General features: G+C 33.5%; 1 protein-coding gene across 3 annotated transcripts; it reads left to right on the top strand.

Moving 5' to 3' along the window:
• Positions 1 to 7,862: 7,862 nt before the first annotated feature.
• On the top strand, positions 7,863 to 9,063 carry LOC106328672 (mitochondrial import inner membrane translocase subunit TIM17-2-like). Of its 3 annotated transcripts, none has more exons than XM_013767161.1 (2): positions 7,863 to 7,988; positions 8,239 to 9,063. In XM_013767161.1, the coding sequence occupies exon 2, from the start codon at positions 8,239 to 8,241 to the stop codon at positions 8,875 to 8,877; it is 639 nt and encodes a 212-aa protein (XP_013622615.1). In that variant the 5' UTR covers positions 7,863 to 7,988; the 3' UTR covers positions 8,878 to 9,063. The 3 variants fall into 3 exon arrangements, with proteins under 3 accessions (XP_013622615.1, XP_013622616.1, XP_013622614.1); XM_013767162.1 differs by having other exon boundaries at positions 7,870 to 7,988; positions 8,105 to 9,063; XM_013767160.1 differs by having other exon boundaries at positions 7,870 to 8,068.
• Positions 9,064 to 10,515: the final 1,452 nt, after the last annotated feature.

The following is a 10,515-nucleotide window of genomic DNA, read 5'->3' as shown; positions in this document are numbered from 1 at the left end:
CAAACACTAGTTCCTCGGAATTTCCTCGGAATATTCCGACGGATTGATGTTTCCTCGGAATTCCGTCGGTATATTCCGAGGAAATTCCGAGGAAACCCAAATTTTGGGTTTCCTCGAAATTTCCTCGGAATTTCCTCGGGAAATTCCGAGGATTTCATTTTCCGTCGGAATGTCCGTCAGAATACCGCTGTTTTCTTGTAGTGGCTGACCATATATGTTATATTTGTTGAGGTCGTCAAATATTTTGCTTTTACCATTTACCTTCTACAAATAAGGTTAGAACCGGAAAGAAATGGAACAAAATATTATCCACTTAATTATGTCAAAATCGGTGATATATTCTTAATTTCTTTTTGTGTTTTGTATATTAAGCAAATTCTCCCTAATAATTTATGGTTGAGAGTCGCATAAAATCACATATTTTAAGTTTTTATGGAGTACATAAATTACTTTTTTGATTTTTCTAATGATTTATAAATTTCGGTCAACTCCTTCCCGTGCATATTTCTCACATGAATCTCCTTGTATGGTGTTGACTTCTTGGAACATGTTTCACATTAAGCCCACGGTTTTGTCTGAACATTAAAATTATGAATAGTCGAATAGTATAATAAAACAAGAGTGATTTTCACTCTAAGACACATTTTGTGTTTTTATTACACTATAAAACAGTTTCTACTCTTAGGACATTTTCTTTTAACTATTCCTTTATTTTTTAACCAAAGCATAACTAAGACATAACTAGTAGGACCCACTCACTAATTCTATCTTCTTCTTCGTCATTCTTTTGTAACTGTATCAACTATGGCTCAACCTTACGATGAAAGCGGCGGTGGTGACGGAAAAATCATCACCTGAAGTAAACGGAGAGCTCCGTTATGTCAATGCCGCGACTCTGTGTCCACCATAGTTTTCTATCCGAGAAATCAGGATCTCTCAACATGATGAACTTCAAGCCACCTCCGCGATCTCCGACCTCAGATCCACCTTCGTCGTGTTGAATCATCTTCAAGCCATGCTCAAGCTCGATCCCCAAATATGTCTCCGTAAAAAGCCAGCACCGACGTGACGGAGCAGCCGGAGAGCTCCATTGTCGACGACCTCAAACCGCGAGCCCCACTTTGATTCATAGCCACGATGAAACTAAATCCGGGACTGCTCTTTCTCCGCCGTTAAGCTTCTTCCACACTGAAATCGCCTATGATTCATTCACAGCTCGAAGAGAAAGCTTGGTTGGAGCAACAATGGTCAACTTTTGACTATTTTCACATTCGGTTCTCCAACTCTTGTTTATTCTCCAATTTGTCTCAAACTTTTAATATGATCAAGTTTCTTCACCAATTTTTCCTAAGACTTTTAATTGTGTAACATAGTCCAAGGAGATTTTTCAATTTTGTAATATTGGTCCATGATGTTTGTTTTATTTTGTTTCTGCCAGTTAAGTTTTTGATTTGCAATGAATCACTTTGATTTGTGGCCAAATTTACAAATGTGCACTTTAGCCTCACACAATTACAGTTAAAAAAATATGTACATGAACAAATTTACAAATTTACATATGTACATGAAAAAATTACACAAATGTTACTATCCACATGTACAACGATACATGTGTACACCACTCAATTTGGGCAATGTGATTCATATGTACACAGTGAAATAAATAAAATTCCACGAAACTATTTCTTGTATTTTTGGCCACAAAAAATGATAAATTCAAAACTGCAATTTTAAAATTCATTTGCTGTGTACATTATACCATGTACACAAATACTTCATTATCCACATGTACAATGACTCACATGTACACTAAATAAACATGTAAACCTTCCGACCTAGAGCAGTAACAATTTACAAAAATATGTACACATATCCATTAAGTTAATACACAGATATCATATAATTTCACATAATGTTTCAAGTGTACACATATGGTTGAGTACACATGTACAACTCGTAGAAATGGTTTTTAATATTTCAAGTGTACACATATCGTAGGCACAAGCTGAGAGGGCATGATTTCGTTATTTGTACATAAACTCGTGAGTTTCATTATTTGTATGGTCCAAAAGATACAAAAGTTGAATCTAAAGTGCACATTTCGAAGTTTTTGGTTAATTCAAGGGATTTATATGCAACTCAGGAAGTTTTGAGGCAACAAAAAAACATTTAAAATTACAAGGACTAGAGGTGCAAATTATTGAAACTTGATCTCAAGGTTCAACAATGCCGATCTCGATCGGAGGAAAGAGGAATAAGATCACAACAAAGACATAGGATATGGCACGACGTTGAAGCTTCCCACCGGACTTGAGACACTGCGGAAGCGAAACCCCATGGAGAAGAAACGATATTGCAACGGTGGAGCTCGTCTTGGCTGTGAATTGCGGTGGAGAGCTTGTCGACTTACATCAATCTCGGCGTCTATGGTCCACAACGGTGAATCAGCCATTGTGACCTGAGTTTGTGAATCAAAGTTCGAAATCAAAGTTCCTCTTGTATCTGGTTGATTTCTCGTCGGAAGATGTCGAATCCTCTGACATTGTCATCGTATACACTATTGTTTTACTATCATCAAAAATATAGCTAGACTTATCTCTAAAGACACATCAAATAATAGAGACAATGAATAAAAACAAGTTTTCTTGAAATAAAATTCTGAAGGAACATAATTCATTTTACAAAAATAATAGAGAACTTAGAAGAAAGAACCGAAGAAGACACACAGATAGACCCACTTTATTTTGTCTTCTTATTAAAAAGTAGATAATAAATTTAGTTAATTTAATGCACACTTAAAATTATTTAGTTAGTTTGTAACTGGAAATTGGGCTTTGGTTAAGAAAAACTACCTTGGTAGAAAGAAGTGCTCTGTGATGTAATAATAAACTAGAAAAATGTCTCTTAGTGTAAATGTTTCATAAAACAACTAGTAGTATTTACTTACAATAAGAAATTAACTAATCGTACGACGAATAATGAGTTACCTATTCTTTTTTTTTGTGCTACGAATAATACTTTCACTATAATCAAATGGCTATAACAAGAACATAAACTCATGGGGACTACAGACACTCATTCCACACCTGATGTAAGAACAGCACAAAAAGGATCGACATCAATCTGCATTAGGCAAAAAATCACCATACAAAAAAACTTCAAGTGATTCTACCTTCATGAATAAACAACCCACGAAACCAAAAATGATGTCCTTCTGCAACATATGATTGCCATCGATCCTCCCTTGTTACACTTCTTGCAATTAAGAGTACACCCGGGTGCAATTGTATTCTTTTGGCGACAAATCTCCACTAAGGTATTTTTTTGAACAGATGCACCCCGGTCCTTTGTTCTCAAAGAGCTCACCTATTCAGCTATTCTATCCAATATGTGTTTATAAAACTATAATTTTCCTTCAAAATAAGAGATATAAATGAAGTGAAAATAGAGATCAAAGTCAACATGTGACATTTTGAGTCCCACAAAATTTTGGAGTACCAAATACCAACAAATATTAAATTGTTTTAATTAGTGAAAATATATTTTACACCTTCTTTATGTTAATGCTTTTCTCAAAAAAAAAAAAACAAGATGCCTTCTCTGAGGTGGTAGGAAAATATAAAGAAATATAGAACCAGCTTCGATACACAACGTTCCTTCAACTTCCCAGTCATACATTATTCACATAATTACTGACATCAAATGTTACTAGCAGCTACTGCAGTAAAGTGTTCGTCAAATTTGGGACTTTCAATCACTGGAACCATAATTAGTTGAAGGTTACAAAGATCGAAAACTGCATTGTTATTTATAAACGAACAAATTTTAAGATCTCAGAGAAAATTATGTATGTGTTAACGTAATTAACAAAAATAAAGAGGCATCACAGATTTCATCTTTGAGACGAAAGATACCAATTTGAAGAAACGAATCAACTTATTGGTCTAATCCAATTATTTATCTTTACACACACCCAACATAGAGTGCTATTGGACTGTCTTTCATGAATATCAAAGTCTTGGTTGGCTCTCTCTCGGTTCTTGACGGGCCGTCCATCACTGGGTTCTGTCCTTTGTTGTTGTGTGCTTCGGTGGTTTTCATTACCATGTTGGTGGGGTGTGGGCTTGAGTACGCAGGTGGGTTGGTGCTCGAGTTCAGTCTGTCTCGCGTAGGCAATGCAAGCGGTTTAAAGGGCGGTTGTCTATGCCGCTTCAGTGGTTGTTTGTATTTGCTTCCACACATCGGACTCTTTTTCTTCACGATTCCCTGTTTTGTTGTTCTCTGGAGGCTTTGGTCTTCGAGTGAAGTATACCCTTGTTTTTATTGTGTCTTTGCCATGGAAAAGTAAAGACGTCTAGCAGCTCCAATTTCAGCTTGTCGGTTTTCGGCGACTACAAGCGTTGTGGTGGTTCTCCTGTCGTTCGCCGCCGCATTATCACGTTTGGTCTTTGCTCACTTCCCAGCACCACTTAGGTTCTCTTGAGCTCTAGTGGTGGCGTGCGAGACAATTGGGTGCAGGTTGGGTCCATTTCAGGGAGTACGGAGGCTGCAGGCCTTTCTACTCGGAGCTGGATCTTCTGATTCATTCTGGGCCTAATAATTGCTCAGGCGGATTGATGTGGGTGTGCTAGGCCGCTCTGTGGTTCTCTGTTCGTGTCTGCAGGTACTAGGAAGTCTTCGGTAAGCTGTTCTCAGGCGGGTCATTATCTTAAAGAGCGGATTCATCGGGGAGGCCAAAATTACCGGGTTCTGACTCTCGGTTGAACTTGGCTCGTTTTTTTGCGGCAAGCAGTAGGTTGACTTAGTCGAAGCTTCTGGATAGCGATCTCGGTTTGTGTCTGCCCCTGTTTCAGTTTGTTGTTGAGTTTGTGTGTAGATTTTTTTTCTATGTTTCTTGTCATCCATCCATATACTTCTGTCAGAAATTTAAAAGGTAAGTAATAATATTTTAACATTTTTACCAAAAAAAAAAAATTAACAACAAAGGAATCATATTACATATTCTGCTGTTCATTTTTTTCATTGGAGACATATAAACACAGCTATGAATAGGATAAAAACATCGGAAAATAGTTGTGAACAAACGTGAATGAACTCGAAGAAAACAAAAGAGAGCAAAAACGTATTGAGGCAAATATCCGTTTAGAGTTTCTTATTATTATTATGTGAATGATAATCTTACAAACTCTTAGACCCGTATTTATAGCAGCTTCAAAACCCGGTTTCCTTTTTCCTATAGAAATACATACTTATCTAGAAAAAGTAAAATTTTCTAAACCCGACTACGTCCGACCCAACGAATACTGAGATTTTATTGGTGCACAGAGAATTAAGAGACTTCAATAAAGCCTGCCCGGTCCCAAAACTCTGACCGCATCTCGAACATTTGTGCATATGTGTTCCTTTATAATTTTTAGTAAGATGTTTCACATCTTTCTCGTCAACGGTTAGCTTTGGTTTCTTGTGGCTTGCCCGGTGGCCACCAAGGGCTTGAAACGAAGAAAATCTCCGGTTACATGTTTTGCATTCGAACCGATTACTTGTATTTCTCTCGGTAAACTGGTTCACACCAATCTGTTTAACAATGGAGGTTCGTGATAATATCATTAAACATTTAACGATGTCTAGATTCTTGATGGATTCTTCGTACTCAGATCTTTCTCTCTTCATGCTATCATTTTGACAAGATCTTGAGAAATACTATATCAGAAAGAAAAGTGAAAAAAAAAAGAAGTGAATTTAGTTTGGAATGAAAGTTGAGAACATGTGTGAATGTATTTATAGGAGCAATACTAAAAGTTGGACTTTCTTGTAGTTTGAACAACAAAATAAGTCGTCCAAAATAATATTCTAACAACAAGTCAGCATTGCTTGTTTGACTGGGGACCAATTGACATTTTCAATTTCACCCTTCGACCGCCGGACGCAACGCATACCATGCGGGTTGAACAAAAAGAGTCTAGTCAACAAATCTATACCACACATCAATAAATCCAGCAACTTGGGTTCTCATCAACTTACTTGCCACGGTCATTAATTTAATATGAGCACCTTGCGATATAAATATGATTTCAACAATGTGACTTTGATATCCCTAGACGTTATATTATCTGATAAGTGATTTGATTAAGTGTATTCGCAACAATTATTTAAGAAAAAACAGTGAGATGGTCAATTAAAAATGATGATATTAGTCATATCTAATTATAACATGCCTTACCAAAATTATGGCATATAGTTTAATGATAAAAATTTAATATAAAACAATAAGTATATGGTAATTTCCATAGTTAAAAATTATAAGCAAAATAATTTAAATCTTAGTTAAAGTTTATTGTAAACTTATACACTAAACAAAATAATAAAAAATAAATTAAAATATTAATTTATTTTATTTTATTTGTATTATATATATATATATATATATATTTAATGTTTCTAATGAGAAATATGGTAAAATTGTAATAAGATAGTCTATTCTTATACTCATATTTTCATGATTTAATAGTTATATACTGTTTATGTTTTTGATAAAAAAGTTTCAAGATATAGTATATACATGATACTATAATTAAGACATAAAATACCATAATATAAATTATTATATGTAAATAAAAGTGCTTTATATTATAGCATATATATAATATTTCAAAATATGTAAATGAATTTTTTTTTAAACAATCTGTGCTTCATATTTTCAAATGTTATATATTTTTACAAAAATATATTTCAAAGGATATAATATTATTTTTAGAAAACTGTGTCACTACCATATTTTGAATAATCTAATATTACTTTTCAAAATTTAATACATGATGTTAATATTATTGTAACATGATATGTTTATTATATATATTTACATTTTGACAAGAGTTTTAGATATTTTAATAATCTTAATATCATCATATCAAGGATAAAAAATTATATAAATATTTACATAAAAATTGGGATAGTTAAATAAGTAATCTATATTTAAGTTTAACTCAATATAAGGATAAGCATAATCAAGTTTATAAATTAATGAACGTATTTAAAATTTAGTTGAGATAAAATAATTTGAATAAGTGATTAGCATTCGATTCATTAGGTTTAATAAATATTTTTATAAACTAAAATATTCTTTAAATAAAACCAACAAAATTAAAATTTGTTAAATTTTAATGTTAAAAAGAAATAAACTAGTATAAAATTATTATTTTGAAAATAAAAATAATTTTATCAATTAAAGTAATATAAATTTAATCATATTAGAAAATTAAACCACATAAAAACGACAACTGATTACTTTATACTTTATAAAATTAATGAACTTAAAACTAAATGAATCGAAACTTTTTATTTATTTAAAAATATTTATTTAATATTATTTATGTCCATAGTGGAATTAACCATCTAGTGATTAAATATCTTTTTTTTTTGTCAAAAAAACCGAAATAAACACTTTTCATTTGTTGTTGATCACCATAACTTAAAAGAACCTAAATTTTAAATCTTTACTCTTTTTTTTTTTGACAACCAATCTTTACTCTAATCATTAAAATATAAAATCAAACAAAATATATATTACTTTTTATTATTAAATTATTAATAAATGTAATTTCGTGAAATTTTTCTTTATGTTATTTTAAAATAGAAACATGATTTAATGTTATTTGAAGATATTTTTTTTAAAAAAATATATAATTTTAGTTTTGATTTTAAATTTTCAGTAATTTTATTATTTTGATTCTATTCAGTTTTGTAACCTTCATTCTTTCCTATGTTTACTATTTACAGCAATGAAAAAAAAATATGGTAAAAGGGTAAAATAAAATCTACATATAAAAGGCAACCAAGTATCGACCGCCTCTGAACCAAGCTTTTCTTGTCGGCCCAACCCTAATAATAATTAAAAAAAAAAAGCCTTGTCGCAGTTTCTTCTTCGCTCTCCGTCGCGCTTCATTCTCCCTCTCTCAAACTCGCCCATTCTATCGATTTCGATTTCCCAGGTACGTTTATATTTATCCTGTCGCACCTTCCACACTTCTCGCGGCTTCATTTCTATCCACAATCCTACGACGTTCGTAAGGTTTGACAAACCCTAATCGCCTCTGTTCGATTGTAGAAAAGTTTTAACGTTTGTTGTAATCGGAATCAGACAAAGGCTCTGTGTCTTGATCGCGGTGGCTTTAGAAACCCAAATTTCATTTGAGTACCTCAGAATCATCAATCAATCAATCAATTTTATCATCTTATTAGATGGGAACTCCGGAGTCATCACGAGAGCCGTGCCCTGACCGTATCCTCGACGACATCGGCGGCGCCTTTGGTATGGGAGCCGTTGGAGGATCCGCCTTTCACTTCCTCAAGGGAACATACAACTCACCCAAAGGCAGTCGCTTTCTCGGCGGCAAACAAGCCGTTGCCATGAACGCTCCTCGCCTGGGAGGCAGTTTCGCTGTTTGGGGAGGTCTTTTCTCGACGTTTGATTGCTCCATGGTGTACCTTAGGCAGAAGGAGGATCCGTGGAACTCGATTATTGCAGGTGCTGCGACTGGTGGGTTTCTGTCTATGCGTCAGGGGCCTAACGCGGCTGTGAGGTCTGCGCTTGTTGGTGGGGTTCTGTTGGCTTTGATTGAAGGAGCGGGGATAGCGTTGAACAAGATGATGGCTGAGCCTCAGCATATGCAGATGGAGGAGGGGATGCCTGGGATGCAGATGGGGCAGCAGCAGCAGATGCCGAATCAGGGGCAACCGCCGGAGAATACTGCTTCGTCATGGTTTGGAGGTCTTTTTGGTAAGAAGAACGAGGAGCCGCAGCAAACGAGTAGCGGAAGTGAAACGAAGGTGTTAGAGAGTTTTGATGCGCCTCCTGTGCCATCATTTGAGTACAAGTAAAGCTTGTCTGTTGGTGGGATGCTCTTCAACAAGTCTTTTATATTTTGTCGTCGTCCTATATCCTTTTTGTTCTTGGAACAATGAGCACTCTGTGTCGCTTGTCTCTCTTAAACTTATATCTGACAACTATTGTTGGCTTTTAAATAATTTAGTTTTAGATTTTTCGTAATGAATAAGCTTCAATGATATCATCTCGTCCAAGATTCAAGTCACCTTTGCTCATAGAGTCACTCAGGTGTAATCTTCACCCAGTAACTCGACCACTCTCAATTATGTAGACAGAGCAAGTAGTTGGTACTGTTAGCTCTCAATCAATCTAGATTTTATTTGGATCTATACATACATATTAATTTATTTTTCAAAATCATAGTGGTTTGCAAAATCTGATACTGCAGTTTGAAGATTTTATTCAAATTATTTTCAATATTTTTATATTTCAAAACTAGAGTTTAAAATAAGATATTTTATATTTCATTTCTTATGATTATTTAAAAGTACAATAATAAATTTATTTGTATATAATATATTATTTTTTGTTATTTTAAAATGGAATAAAATTAGAGTGAAAATCAACTATACTATGGTACTAGGTTAAGACTCGGGCATTGCGCGGAGTGAACATTGTATATTTAAATTATTTTTACATATTATATGTTATTTTATATATATATAAATTTAGTAACTACTACGTATATAATTTAATTGGTGTGAATACGTAAATAAATTTTACTATCCAAACAATTACTTTTTGGGTTTGTGGTTTAGAAATTAAGATAACAAGAATATTTGTGGATAGATAAGTTTTCTTTCCTCTTCATGCGGAGATGCAAGCGCTCCTCTGGGCAATGAAATGTATGAGGAATTTACGTCAGTTTCAGGTTACGTTTGCTACGGATTGTTCTCAATTGGTGAAGATGGTTTCAGAACCAGATCAATGGCCAGCTTTTGCAAATTATTTGGATGATGTCAAGATCCTAAAAGAGAGCTTCACCCGATCAGCGATTATCTATGTACCAAGAACACAAAATTCAACGGCAGATAGACTAGCACGCGGTGTTAGGAAGCAACCGTCTTTTGTCGTTCACACTTCACATGGATGCAGATCACCTGGTTTGGTTTACAGAGTCAGTATGAGTCTGTAAAAGTTGACGACAAAAAAAAAAGATAAGTTTTCTTTTAGATTTTTTCATCATGTTGTATTTTTAAATAATTTTCTTAAAAATTGTTATTTTTGGAAAGTTTTCATTTTATACATAAATATTGGAGATTTGAGTTTGTGATGTAGAAATTATGATAACAAGAATATTTTTGGATAGTTGAGTACGATTTCAGAGTTTTTCATTATAAGAGAAATATTCTAGATTTGGTTTTGTGATTTAGAAATTAGGATAAAAATAATATTTGTGGATAGATGAGTATTCTTTAAGAATATTTTTCATCAATATGTTGTATTTTTAAATAATTTTCTTAAAAACTGATATTTTTGGAAAGTTTTCATTTTTTAAAGAAATATTGTAGATTTGAGTTTATGATTTATAAATTAGGATAACAAGAATATTTGTGGATAGTTGAGTATTCTTTCAGAGTTTTTCATCAATAGGTTATATTTTTAAATAATATTTTTAAAAACTTCAATTT

The sequence above is a fragment of the Brassica oleracea genome, chromosome C3 (assembly GCF_000695525.1).
Source record: "Brassica oleracea var. oleracea cultivar TO1000 chromosome C3, BOL, whole genome shotgun sequence".
NCBI classification, from domain to species: domain Eukaryota; kingdom Viridiplantae; phylum Streptophyta; class Magnoliopsida; order Brassicales; family Brassicaceae; genus Brassica; species Brassica oleracea.
The sequence above is the reverse complement of the archived record's forward strand: the minus strand, read 5'-3'. Positions and strand labels throughout refer to the sequence as shown.

Coding starts and splice junctions, on each gene's coding strand:
- LOC106328672 (XM_013767161.1), top strand. CDS start 8,239: ATGGGAACTCCGGAGTCATCACGAGAGCCGTGCCCTGACCGTATCCTC.